General features: G+C 36.1%; 1 protein-coding gene across 1 annotated transcript in view; it reads right to left on the bottom strand.

The window, feature by feature from the left end:
• Positions 1-14,196, bottom strand: part of cno (adherens junction formation factor afadin) — a 130,435-nt gene that overhangs the window by 14,118 nt on the left and 102,121 nt on the right. The window contains exons 12-23 of the mRNA XM_077445644.1: positions 12,724-12,888; positions 10,461-10,585; positions 9,467-9,622; positions 5,983-6,135; positions 5,799-5,907; positions 3,995-4,140; positions 3,714-3,924; positions 3,470-3,622; positions 2,009-2,215; positions 1,752-1,938; positions 1,564-1,673; positions 327-585 (exon numbers count right to left, since the gene is read on the bottom strand). Of these exons, the coding sequence (XP_077301770.1) occupies positions 327-585; positions 1,564-1,673; positions 1,752-1,938; positions 2,009-2,215; positions 3,470-3,622; positions 3,714-3,924; positions 3,995-4,140; positions 5,799-5,907; positions 5,983-6,135; positions 9,467-9,622; positions 10,461-10,585; positions 12,724-12,888 (1,981 nt within the window). The remainder of the gene's footprint in view (positions 1-326; positions 586-1,563; positions 1,674-1,751; positions 1,939-2,008; positions 2,216-3,469; positions 3,623-3,713; positions 3,925-3,994; positions 4,141-5,798; positions 5,908-5,982; positions 6,136-9,466; positions 9,623-10,460; positions 10,586-12,723; positions 12,889-14,196) is intronic.

The raw sequence follows: 14,196 nt of genomic DNA, 5'->3' as shown, positions 1-14,196 counted from the left end.
TATCGGAGAAACCTGTTAAAAGTATAAAACAATCACATTTACAATACAATTTATTAAACACAAATTTTTGTTAGTATACATAACATCCGAAAGCTATAATCTAAAAGCTAAATCTTTGGCCAATACTTAAATGAGTTTCCTCAAAGACCCATTTCAATGGATTTTTTTGGCCAGAAACAGGTACATAATTATTCCGTCGAAATCGTTGGGCCGTTCCTTGACATAAAATTTGATATGAACATACACGGATTGCTCGTTTAATAGTATAAGATATTACATCCAATATAAATCCTGAAAAAATATATAAAATTTAATCACGTTATTACCTCTACTGGCTTGCGGACTCGGTTGGCGTAACAAAGTAGCAAGTCCGTGTAAAACCGCTCCTTGCTTGGCAACTTGCAACGTAACTATTGGTCCAGTACGAACTAAATGTTCAGCAGCCCGCTCTTGAGTTATACCGACCAGAGAATGGCCGTCAACAGCCAATAATTGATCTCCAGCTTGTAGTCTCTGATCCGCTGCTGCTGCTCCACCGGCCACTACCGACTTAATATAAATTCCAAGCTTACTCTGTCCTGCTCCCTAAAAAATCAACACGTTAATTCAAATTTCAAAACATTTTCTTTCGGAAAAATTCCCAAAAGTCCAAAAAAGCGTCCGACGGGGATGCATACTATCTCTTGATCTTTAATATGTATATATGGGGAATACATAATGAGAAGAGCACTCGACGGATAGGAAGGTGGAATAACAATAGGCGGCAGAAAGATTTCTAAAATAAGATTCATGGATGACACAACTACTTTGTATGTAGAATAGTTCAGCAATTTCATACTATGAATAGAGATAGAGAGTAGACACCTGGGTCCAGAGGTAAACAAAAATCCTACTCGTTGACAGATTTGAGTCTCTCATAAAGTCCCATGCTTTAAAAGACTTTATCTAACTAGGTGCCTTGATCTCTAGGGAAGGAAAATACCAATCGGAAATCCGCAGAAGAGTAGGAATGGCAAAAACGGCGATGGTTCAGTCTGATAAAGATATGGAAGAACCGCTCTATTATGAGAAGAACGAAAATCTGTCTGGTGTTCTCCATTACATTGTATGGAGTCCCCCCATTGCATTGCATTGCATTCGTCGAGACAAAGACCCTGAAAAAGAGAGAAAGAGGGACATGCTAGATGCATTCGAAGTATGAAGTTGGAGACGGATTGGAGTTGGAGTATCCCATGGACCACAACATCTCTATCCTCAAAGATCTGGCAGTTTCAGAAAGACTCCACAACATGTGAGAAAAGGGTTCTTTCCTACTTGGGCTATATTGCCAGGAATGTAAAGAGTCTGGAGAGTTTTGTAGTCACCGGAACGTTCGAAGAAAGGCGAGCGATAGGATGGTCTCCCAAGATATGATCAGACCAAATCAAAGAACTAACGGGATCTTCAACTTAGCACAGAGCCAGGAGGGGTGGAGGAGGATCGTCCATCAAATTCCAGACGACATCAATGACCACGAAGCCCGGCATTGAGCAAACTAGGAAGAAGATGTATAAATAAACTTACTTTGGCAGCGACGATGCTTAGACCCATTCCATTGGTGTTCTTCTGGAGTTGTATGACTTGGACGACGGGCTGTTGCGGCGTCTTCACCGACACTCCACTTCCATGATACCCTTGAATAATTAAAATGTGCATTCATATAAAATGAAACCAATCATATTACATACATGTTTAAAGAATTTAATATGTACCGTTCATATACACAGTCCAATGTCCTTGAGAGTGAGGTTGTGGAGCTAATCTGCAGAGTCCGCCACGTTGCAACGGAGCTAAGAACTCGGCGAACCCACTCGGCAAACCACGAACAACGTCGGCACTGAAACCGTCTTCCGGAATCAGAAGTGATAACAGTAACGAGCTGCTCTCTTCCAAGGTAATCTGCAATTTTATAAATAAATTTAAAATTTTCAATAATTTACTCGTAACGGTGATATCGATGAAAAATTACCTCGCGTCCATCAGCTCTTTGCAACTCGTCGGCCACACCCTGTGCATGTTTGACGACAGCCTCTACTAAATCGGCCGGCAAGTGTCGTATTCCAACACCGGCGATTTCCTCGGTAAATCCGGCCAGCAAACACCGAAGCTGCACTGAATTCAATTTGAAACATGCAGAGGTCAAATTCGCAATGTCTTCCGGAGTGTTCTTGGGCGCCTAAAATACACAAAAATATTAGACAAATTGAATCCATGACTTTACCAATATTTTATTTTATTTGAATATATATGTATGAACATATATCATATAACAATATTTTTAATCAATAGAGCAGAGCATCGCAACCTGGTGGACGCGGCCCTTTTAGTGCCGTATGCACCACTTTGATCTAACGCGTGTGAGGGAGAAAACCGATGCTAGTTAACGATTTATCACCTATGTATGTAGGGACTAGCTAGCAACTACGGATAAAGTACATATGTATTTACGTAGCTGACAAACTCTACGAATCGTAAACAATGTGTTGCGCGAATATCAAGAGTGCGTGGCTCTGAAATAGAGACATCTATGGACAATCGACAAATTTTTGCGAGAAATACATCATTTATATGATTCAACAAACTCGATATGCTAATAACTTGAATTTGAGAGAAACTGAGGAGGAGGATACCGATTTATTGGATCCGTCACAACAAATAAGCTAGAAAAATCTGAAAATTCTACCGAGAGACGGTCGATTTGTGTTTTTTTAATAACTGCACAGCCTTGCCAGCAGCGTATTTGGCTGGTACTTGAACACACAACCTGTCTACTGATATGCAATAGCTCTATCAGTGTTATTTAGTAAATATCTCAAAGTCAAATTCTCCCACGATCACAACACTTCATATATTGATACTTTGTCTAAAGATAATTTATTTATTTATTAAAAACAGAACCATATAGTATTACAATATATTTTCAAAACATTAAACACCAAAAAAAGTTTCTACATATTTATTTATTTATCCGTTATATATTAACCCCGACCATAAGTGCCACTATAGGTTGCCCAAGGCGACACCTATGATCAAACTTTTGTACTTAAGTACCAAATACCATAATTACACATAAAGTATGAGTTGAAAGCACTGTGCGACAACCCTTGCCAATCAACTCTTCCACTGCAGAAGCCGCTATAGCAGCTCCTTTTTCTTTCCTAGATTTTCCTCTTCCCAATTAATTGAGCAAAACCAAACAGTTGACTCAATTTTGCTGCTGCTTCACTCAATTCAACCAGGAAGGTCGATATTCCCAACATAAAATCGTCAAAAAACACAACTTACCCTCGAAATACATACACACACACACACACACACACACATACACTAAAAATCGAAAAACTTTATCTGAGATCGACGTTTTCAAGAATTGCACGTATATAAGTACGAGATAAAGTACTGAAACTAAAATACAACATGAAGGACTCACCTGCAACAGGTGAGCGCATTGATGAATCAACGCGAGATAACACTCTGCGGCAAATTCCAAACCTTGACGTTCAGCCCACGCACCGATAGGAGCTAATCGTGCACTTATTAACGAACCCCATCCAGCACACCACATGTACGATGACGTTACCACCTAAAATTACAATCAATTACAGCATACATATATAAAAAAAAATCATCGATCTAATATGGTATATAACGTTAAATTATATGTATGTACGTACCTTATTGAAACACCACACGTTAATAAAATGGAATAATTGAGAGAACAATTGAATCGTCAATGCGGCGTTGACTCGACATCGGCGCAATAAAGCCATGGCACTACCCAAAGCAGATATGACGGCTCCGACAGCTTCAGTTTCGCTTGAATTTTCGTCTAAGAAGGGCGTCAGCACTTGAGATAGTTCTATGTGGAAGCACCCCACTAAATTGCTAAAATGTCGCATAAGAAATTAACTTAATTGTTAATTAACAGTGAATTGATTAGGATTCAAAAGTTTACCTGAAAGCATTCTGAACAGTATGCGCTAGTATATCTTGAGCCTGAACCGTGAACGCCGATATGTGCCGATCGCATTTGAGGAAATGCAACAGCTCTGAACTATTCGCCATCCAAAACGCTTGGACTGCAGCATCAGCGTACTTTTCCTGAAACAAAATTGACACATCAGTATTATTGGAGCATAACTAAAAAAATTATTGTGGATAAATTAAAAAGTAATGATCTTATCTTTTGAAATTCCAACATAAAAAATACGGAATTCAAGTCAAATATATACATAGGTATATAACGCAAGTAAATCAGAAAGACAAGTTAGTATACGAGTACGAAAAGGTTATGTGAAAAGTGTTCAGTCATTTTTAACATATGTTAAAGAAAAGGAAAAAAAATGACAATTTAGTGGAAGTGGGCGCGACTTAGATGAGTAGACTGAGCGTCGGTCCATTAGCTTATCTTAAAAGTTAGCTTCATCAAGTGAAATGTTTATAGAAACGTAGATACAAAAATTTCTCGACATCGAACCTACGACTTCTTCGTTGAATGAGAAATTAATTGAAGTATTAGAATCTTCTTGAAAAAAATGACTAAAGTAAATCACTACAAATTAATGTGAACGATTATTAAATATTTTTTAAATTTATTTATACTCTGGGAAAGACAGCATAGTCGGTGGACCCAATTTTTTTTATTTTTCTCATGATGCCGTTATCGGATCTCCTCTGAGCGACATCTATGGTATTAAATAGATTATAAATTTTGAAATCATATTCAAATAGTGGTGACATAATAGGATGATTCATGCCAATCTTATGAGGAACCGTTTCAATAATGAAATCAGAAAAATTGGCAAACTATGATAGGAAACAATACACTTGGAAGCACAAATATCTAAGTCTGACCAGCAGTACTACGGATAATACTCGGAATAAATTATTTTCAATCGAAGTCAGCCCACAGGATCGAACCTAGTAGCCTCTATGGTGGTTAGTATTAATGCAATATGCTGCTGGCTAGTACCAAATAATATGTTAAGCATGCTCTTCACTCGCCCGTGAACATCGCGCCGCGACTCAATGAGTGTGGTAACATCTTTTTACTAGCCCCTTAGCGCCAGTGGCGTAGCTAGAAATTTTGGGCCCTGATGCAAAAATTTCTCCCCACTTCCTGACCAGTTCGCTCCTGATTTTATTTCTTCGTATGAATTTCGTAATTTACTAACATTCTCATATATACGATTCAACACCAAAATGGTTTCGTCTAAACTTTAAAGTAAGATCTCATTTCTGCAATATTTTCGTACTCGAACGGCTACACGCCTGATTTGTTATTGACACGCCTACTTAGCTTATACATATGTGTATAGCAGTGGCGTACGGTGAAATTGTTGCATATCGAGCATGGGACGTGATGCTTTGCATCATTCTGCGCAATGGTAGCTACGCCACTGGACTTCGCGCGAAGTTCTCCGCCAAAAACGGGGATCTTCGCAAAGCGGTATGCGACAGCTCGGCGACGTGATTCCTTCGTCGCCGAGTCGCTTCATCGTCGTGACGTGGTCCCTTCGTTGCGGGACAAAACACGGGGGACGCCGCGAGGCGCGAACTCGAACGCGCGAAACGCACACACTCACATTTCGACTCACACGCATGGTGTTCACTGCCGCGCACGGCGTAAGTGTAGAGCCCGCTTTAAAAGTTTGTAAAATGATAGTTCGGCGAACAGAAAATTCAAAACTGCTCCACATATGAACACTGACGTTTCAATGGTTGTAGTATTATGTACGAAAATATATTAAAATAAATACCTGTACAGTATTCTGTATCAAAGTTGCAATATGGTGCACTAGAGCAGTCAACTTGTGTGCACGTTCCGTAGGAGTTAAATCAGGTCGATAATGCGTAGACGCTCTATATCTAAAAATCAATCGATTAAATCAACAAAATATAGTATTTAACGTTTTCAAATTAAATAAAATGTGCAAGTCGTACCTAGCACAAAGATACAACGTGTAGACCGGCGCCAGTTTGAACGCTGGGGCGTTGACGTCTAATCTGGTGACCACATTTTGTAGGAATATGTGTTGGGTGTGTTCAGGAAATTCGAGAACTGCTGGTAAAATGGCTTCTTGGCCTCTCGGCATTCTGAAAAATTTTAGTAAAAATGTCGAAAATACTTCAGATGAAACTTACACTTGAGCAATGATGACAATTTATATTGGGGTAATAATACTATTGGCGAGCCCTCTCTAGACTCGGTCCGGTTGGCTCATTTACTCGGTTAATATGAAGGTCATTTTTAAGTAAGAATCATTTGCATATATAGGCTGACAATACGTCCACTTTAGAACGGGACAGTCCTTTTTTTCACATTTCACGGCCATCTTGTCGTCCTTCATTTTGTTTTATTAAAACTATGAATATACTTTTACTTTAATATTGGTCAATCATTTACTTGAGGTGTGCGTGCATTCGCACGGCACATTTCAGGTACTATTTCCTAACGCATGCGCGCTTTATGTGTTCATGCGTTGTTGTTTATTTTGTACTTGGTTATGTACAGTGTGGTTTTTTATTAGAACAGTGATGTGCGGTTCTTCTTGTGCGATATTCATGAACAACCGTCTCGTTCTCCGACGAAAGGATCTCTTAGACTGTATTCGTTGGGGGGGTGGTGGCCTCATGTTGAGGGCTTTAAGGGTCAAATTCCTTGACCTTTAAAGCGGGCTTAGAAATGTATATACTAATAATGCAAATTGACGCTTTGGAATGCGACTTAGTCGGGAATGTGTCTTCCATTTATTCAGACTGACATAAGTCTCAGATTTTGTATTCCGATTGAAAATACACTTTCATTGTAAAAACGAAGATTTTAGTTAAAATAAAGTGATATTTTTGCTATTGCTATTGGGCCGAATTGGTAGCACATTTTAAAATTTTAATAACATCTAAAGGCGAGCGGAAATATAACAAACAAAATTCTCCTACTACTATCTATCAACCTAAATGATTTTTTTTTATTAGTCAGCGGAGAATTTTTCCTCTTCACGGTTCAATATAAGATGTCTATTGATTTGGTACTAATTATAACCACGGTCGGCTCGTTTTTAAGGGCAACCGAGGCACTGCCCCATACACATTTTTCCTAACCAAAAAAAGAACAGAATTCTTTTTATATTGTTGTTGACTCGTTAAATGTCAACAGTATTTCTTTATCCTGCTCATCATGTGATAAGTACAACTGGCTCGTGATTGCGTTTGGGACAGTCGCTTATCTACCGTGATCCCGTGGTTGCCAGCTTCAGTTTACCTGCACTCTGGCACTTGCTTATTGTACTGTGTGTATGTAGTATGTAGAGTGTAGACAGTCAGTCGAGGCGGAGAAAAAAGTTCAGTATTTCCGTATACACAAGGTCATTTTTATTTAGCCGCGTATAGGTCTTCTTCAGCCCCGATCGCTTATATTCTCTACACCAGAGTATCGTAACCTGTGCACCGCGGTAATATGTGTTCCCCGAACAGCACTTCGGCCTAATGCGTGCGAGTGAGATCGCGTGTGAGGGAGAAAACCGATGTTAGTTAGTGCTTTGTCCCTACGCATATACGGAATAACTGGCGACTGCCGATGTAGTATGTACATATGTATGTACGTAGCTGACAAACTCTACGAGTCGTAAACAATGTTATGATGCTCTGCTCTATACAATTCGAAAAATATACGAAACCCTTAACGTTTTTCAACATTTCAACTATGTTTTGCAAGGTATGATTAAATTATCAATCAAAATATGTCAATTCTTTTATTTTTATCATTAAATATTTTTTATTAATACCAGAGAAATCGCATCACTTTCAATTGTTCGATGTTTTCGATTTTTTTTAATTACATTACATTATTTTTTAATTACATTACATTAATTACATTTTATTATTTGATTTCAACTATTTAACATGTTTTACGATTAAAAAAGATTATTTATATTTTTAAATTAAGGCGAGATACGAATTTTAAAAAAAGCATGCAAAATAGGGCATTTTTCTTATATGTAATTCAAATGTCTCTAGCTAAAATAATATTACAGTATATATTTTTCTATGAATTAAAATACATAGGCAATGGACATATGACAACAATAAATAGTAATATAATAATTATTAGACAATCGTCGTGCTTCTATGATGGGATGGATACCTGCCGGCAGGGACAATACGACTTTTTTTAGTACGTCGTCCGAAATTTCTTCAAACCATACATTTTCAACAGTTTTTTTAACTCATAATTTGCCCAAAGGGTGTTGTTTTTATTCCCTTTGCTTTATACGATGCGATTTCTCTGCATGTTACTGTATATCTAAAAATAGTATTTTACTTGCGGCCCGCCGCTCATTTTTAATTTTTAATGTGGCCCTTTATCCAAAAAGTTCAAAATACCTATAATAGCTTTATTTTGTAATTTTTGTATTTTCCCTTTAGGGAAAATACAAAAATTAAAAAAAGATTTATCTTGGCCACTAAACAAGTTAAGCACAGTGGCACAATACACTACGTGTGGAAAGACAATTGTATTATAGACTAAAACTTTACTTTTCTACTTAAAACATTTCTTAACCTATGTACATAAAATACCAACTTTTCTAGCCATTTTTTTTATAATATATTCAGCGTGTACCTTAAAATTCAGTCTTGAATCTATGTAAATACCTAAATATTTAATGCTATCGACAATCTCTATTACATTGTCATCCGTTTTCCCTTCACCTACACCAGTTTTATTATTTATCCATATCATTCTTGTTTTATTAATATTAATTTTTAATTTGTTTACACACAACCATTTATTTATATTGTTCAATTCAACATTCAAAACATCACACATCTCTTTTGTATTCCTACCTAATATATATACTAATGTATTGTAACGTAGAGATTAGGTGGGTGGCGCTCGTGGACCGATGGCTTACGAGCGCTAATCACCCGATCTCTCGTTCGCGCCAAAATGACCTCGCCGTATGATTGAGCCGTATGCAACGGCCAATGGGATTGCCCCACTCATCGACCAATAGTTTACATGTGTATGTATGTATGTGTGTTGTGCCCAACGGGTATAAATATGAGGCGCTCTCAGCCTGGAAGCCATTCCGACCTGGAGCGCCGACAAGAGCACACGAATAAACACCTTCTACAAACCTCCTGCGTCTTTCTCTCCGATTCTGGAAGCCCCCTATTCACGTCCACGCAACAGTATCATCCGCAAAAAGATGAATCTTACAATCATTTACTGTTTTAATAATATTGTTAATATATAAAAAATAGAAAATGTGACCATAGCAATTATGAGTAGCAGCCTCTTACATAGTTATCAGTCGATGATTCTTACTTAAAAAAAAAAATGATCCTCGTACTAGTAGCCAGTAAAGAAAGTGTGGACCCAAATATTATAGCAGTTTGATTGAAACTTAAAAAAATATATCTATACCTGTTGTTATCATGTCCAGACCCACCACTTTTAGCGCTGCATATACTTTTAGTTTCAACGTTGCCGTCCAGATCGAAAGTAGTCTCGTAGTTGTCCTTGCACTGATTGTTCGACATTTTACCCGGCTGTTCCTTGTTGGACGTTGAATTCTGAACGCTGTTGATTCCATTATACGGCAAATTAAATTGACTGTCTTGCAACAGGTCAGACTTTGAATTGGCGAGATGTTGAGACATGATCAAAGACTCGTCCTCCATTTTTACATTGTTATTATTGTTATTGATATAACCGGAGAGGGCGTCGGCCGTGTCCATGGAGTTTTTATTGTAAGCCATTCCGAAATTGTCTTGAGATCCCATTTTGTTCGAGCTCAAAATGGGACTCATCGCTCTTTGGAAATCGCTTCCACCGGTACTGTTAATTCCGGCAGGATCCATGGAGTTTTGAATGACGTCGAGCTGACTGTGCCCCGATTGGGATAACGGAGACGTGATCCCGCTACTGTTATCGGGCACAGGAGACGTTGGCGATCTTTTGTTTCAATGTACAAAGATTTTGCGAAGCACACAAACGGACGACACAATAACACATGGATTATTATAAATAAAAATGTGGAAAAAGCGGTTCGAATGAGTCGTTGATGAATTGAATGAAAACAAAAGGATCAGGATACACCGGCGATGATGATACATGCAAAAAAAAGACAAAAACAAAAAACGATTACAAACTAAAACAAAAATCGCACATGTAAAATTAAAAATCTTTGTATATGGATAATGAACGGCCTTGGAGAAATTGTGTACAAAATGTCTATTTTCAAAAGCGTTAATACTTGTTAATTGAAAACAATAAAAAAATTAATAATAATAATAACAACAACGTAAGCGTTGGATTAAATCAAAATATAAAGTAAAAATACACTTGAAGCTTTTAAAAATTAGAGTAAAAAAAAGCAAGGGTATATTGTAAATTTAGGCTCGTTGATTTTACGCACCTGTCGTACACAGAGCCGGAATCGAAGTGCTGCGATTGGGAGAGACTCCGGCTGAGTTTATTTTCCTGGGCCGGATCCACGAAACGGAAGGTAGACATGCGTCCAAATTTTATGACACAACCATGCTGAAAATATTTAAAGACATTTTTTGATTAAAGTATTAAACTATCCTCACGGGGGCTAATTTTTTTTTTTCGCCACATTTAACCCGCTTGTTGAGTGTGGGATCGCCACTTTGTTCCAGATGTCTCGTTATTTTGCAAACAGCCGTATTACTTACACCCTCTATTGTCGCGATTTTATGTTTATAAAACATTCCAGTTTTATTAATGCTATAAATACTTGCATTTCTTTCTTTAAAAAGAATTGCTTTCCGACTTATCTAAAAAATAATCTATTTAAGACTCACGAGCAATTTAAAACATAAATGAAAGTAATTTTTTTACAAATTAATCACCAACTTACCCTAAAAATATAATAAAGCTGTAGCAAAAGAAAAAATCACGGTGTTGTTAACGAAATAATAAGAAATCTTCTCAGAAACGCTCGTATATGCTTTACGTAATTCAGGAGCAAACTCATTTCTATCATTTCACTTTTATTTTTGAAGACATTTTGAAGGATAATGTTAAATAAGGATGATAATGTTAAATAAGGAGTAGCAAATAAGGATGAGCTTACAAAAAAAACTAGCCCAAAATATCTTATTGTGAATTATTTATAACCGTTACAAATGGGCGCGAACGCGATTCAATCGGGGTGGCGTAATATTATGGTCAGGGACGTATGTATGTATGTACTAGTGTTGTACCCGATGACATGTCATCATCGCATGGGTGTTGGCATATTAAGTTATTAAATAAAATGGAAAGAAACGTGTCGTCGGTCATGTGTTTGATCCCCACGCGGTCGAATTTTTTTCAAATACCTTTTAAATATATTTATATTTAATTATTTAATATGAAAAAAAAGGTAAAAACTACCTACCTACCTACCTACTTGTAAACAATAAAAAACACCAATAGAAAAAGGAATTGATTAATTAAATGAATTTTCTAATTCGTACATATAATTTCGAAAGAGACTTTGAATGTATGTAAGGTTGGGTGGTAGAATCCGTGACGTTAAATTTAATAAAAAAACAAATAAATATTTAATAAAATGTTTTGAAGCGACGACGTGTAAAACCACTAGTAAAATATATTATTTATATAATTTCGAAAGATACTTTGTATGTATGTATGTAAGTATGTAACAATGTATATATGTATGTGTCTTTGGTTGGGAATTTCGTAATCAAGTCAAAATTTCTGTGACGACGAGTCGATTTTTTTTCGATTCAAATAAATTTAATAAAAAAACAAATTGATATTTTCTATTAGATTCGCCGTGTTTACGCTGTTTATATTACAAATACTGAGCGAAGCCAGGTAAAACAACTAGTTATTTATAAGCTCAAAAATCTTCAAAAATATATAATACGTTTTAAAACATTTTATATGATCAAATAACCAATTATCTAATATATAATTTCGAAAGAGACTTTGTATATATGTATGTATGTATGTATCCTTCGTTCGTAGAAATCCGTGACGTCATCGAACAAATAATTCGCTTTTTTTCCCGATTCAAAAGATTCGAAGTTCCCGGGGGCGTAGGCGCCAAGGACAAAGCCCTAGGGGGCGCAGATGCCGAGGGCGGAGTTCCGCCTCCGAGGGCGAAGCTCTAGGGGGCGCACACACCGGGGGCGTACATATAATTTATTTAAAATAAAACTATTCAAATAAATTTAATAAAATGTTTACTATTAGATTTAGTCATCTAGCTGTATTACCGAGCGAAGCCGGGTAATACAGCTAGTAAATAAAAAAATAGAAAATATAACCATTCCTTCAGATCAATAAGCGAAATTGTTAAAAATGGTCTCAAAAATTTTGCACATAAACTAAATCACTTTATAACTAGCCCCCTCTTAATAATACTATCCAATTCCAGCGACTCGAGCTTTTATTACAATTTAACGTATTGATATAATTAACATATAATTCCTGTTAAGTTTTCCACATACATATTTATGTATTCACATAATAATTTCCGGCCCTTGAATATTTGATAAGCGATGAGGTCACATTATACGAAATTCACAACCGAACCGATAATTCACTTGAATAATGGATTCGGTCGAAATATGTACTGAGCGTCCCACAGCTCATCAACGGTGAACTATAGAATACCTAATTTGACCTGCTTAATTATCCGTTACCTGTAAAATTGTCATGTGATGAATTCTCTGTCCATTCACGTACGTGCAAGCGTCAGCATGGAGAGGCTTCACCGTGACTACTCCTTCGTTACCCGCCAAAACACAATGTCTTGGCTGGATTGAAGGTCCGTACAGTTGGAGAGCCACACCATTAGCTGAACCAACCTGAAATATAAAAAAATAATATAGGAATATGTAGTATTTCGATATTAAACCGTATAGACACATTCACACATACCGACAGCATTATGATATACTAATAGCTATGACAGCATTTTCGATACAAATTGAGCGCAAATGTATGGAAACGTGCACAAGACAAAAGTTCTACTACCGGTTGTTGGATTTTTTTCAATTTTTTTTTTATTACTTAAAATCACTACCAGTATTATACACAATAAATATCAAGAAGATTAAAATAATTTAAAACGACAAAATAAAATAATGAAATATTTTTTTTAAAAAAAATTCTACTTCCGGTTTACGAATTCTGACCAAAACTTTATCAGCTCTAAGTTAGTACATAAAGAATACAAATATGAATTTTCGGCTTGATACGTTCAGGGGTGTGGAAATAATCGTGGTCACAACATTGTTGGCTTTTCTAAGAGGAAAAATCCCACTTCCGGTTTATTAAATTTAGTGATTTTCTTTTTATTTTCATAACGTTGATACAAGAATTATACTTGAATTTTTTCGTTAAGAGCACACATGTTTAAGGGGTCGAAAAAAATAGTAGAAGAAAAATCGAACAAGAGTAAACTGCCACTTCCGGTAGAGGGATGCTTACCAAATTTTATACTTAACTTGGTATTACACTTAAACTTCTAGATATGAAATTTCAGTTCAATAAATCAAAATTTTGCTGAGAAAAACAAAAAAAAACCTCAATTCTCTAGAGTAAAAGTACTACTTCCGGTTCAGATAAAAATATTTAAAAAACATAGGGTTATAAAAATTATTATTTCTATTACATGCAAAAAAAATTCAGTCCGATTCAGTTAGCGATTTGGGAGATAATTGATTTCAAAAACTTAAAAAAAAAGAGGACACCTACATATAAGGGGAGGTACCATTTCCGGTCAATTTAAAAATTTGAAAAAAAAATACGTCGAATTGATAATAATTTCAGTAACCGAAACTAAGTTTCAGTTCTATAGGACTAACGGTGTTCAAAAATCCCCAAAATACACACATTTTTTTCAAGATCATAAAAACTTGATCAGTGATCGATTAAGGATTGTAAAAAGGTTTTTGAGCTCTTTTTCCTATTATGCTGTAGATTAACATTAGAATAATATAATACTATGATTACTAACCAAATTAAATTAAATTGTAAAATAGAAAATGATCAGTAGATCAGTAGCTATTAAAATAGATATAAGATGTATTCTGAAAATAATTTCGTAATAATAAAAAGCATTTAAAAATCAAAAAAAATCAGTGATCGATTCTGAGAGCCAATCAGCCAAA

This window comes from Arctopsyche grandis, chromosome 1 (genome assembly GCF_051622035.1).
Source record: "Arctopsyche grandis isolate Sample6627 chromosome 1, ASM5162203v2, whole genome shotgun sequence".
NCBI classification, from domain to species: Eukaryota; Metazoa; Arthropoda; class Insecta; order Trichoptera; family Hydropsychidae; genus Arctopsyche; species Arctopsyche grandis.
This window is presented reverse-complemented; position numbering and strand designations above follow the sequence as displayed.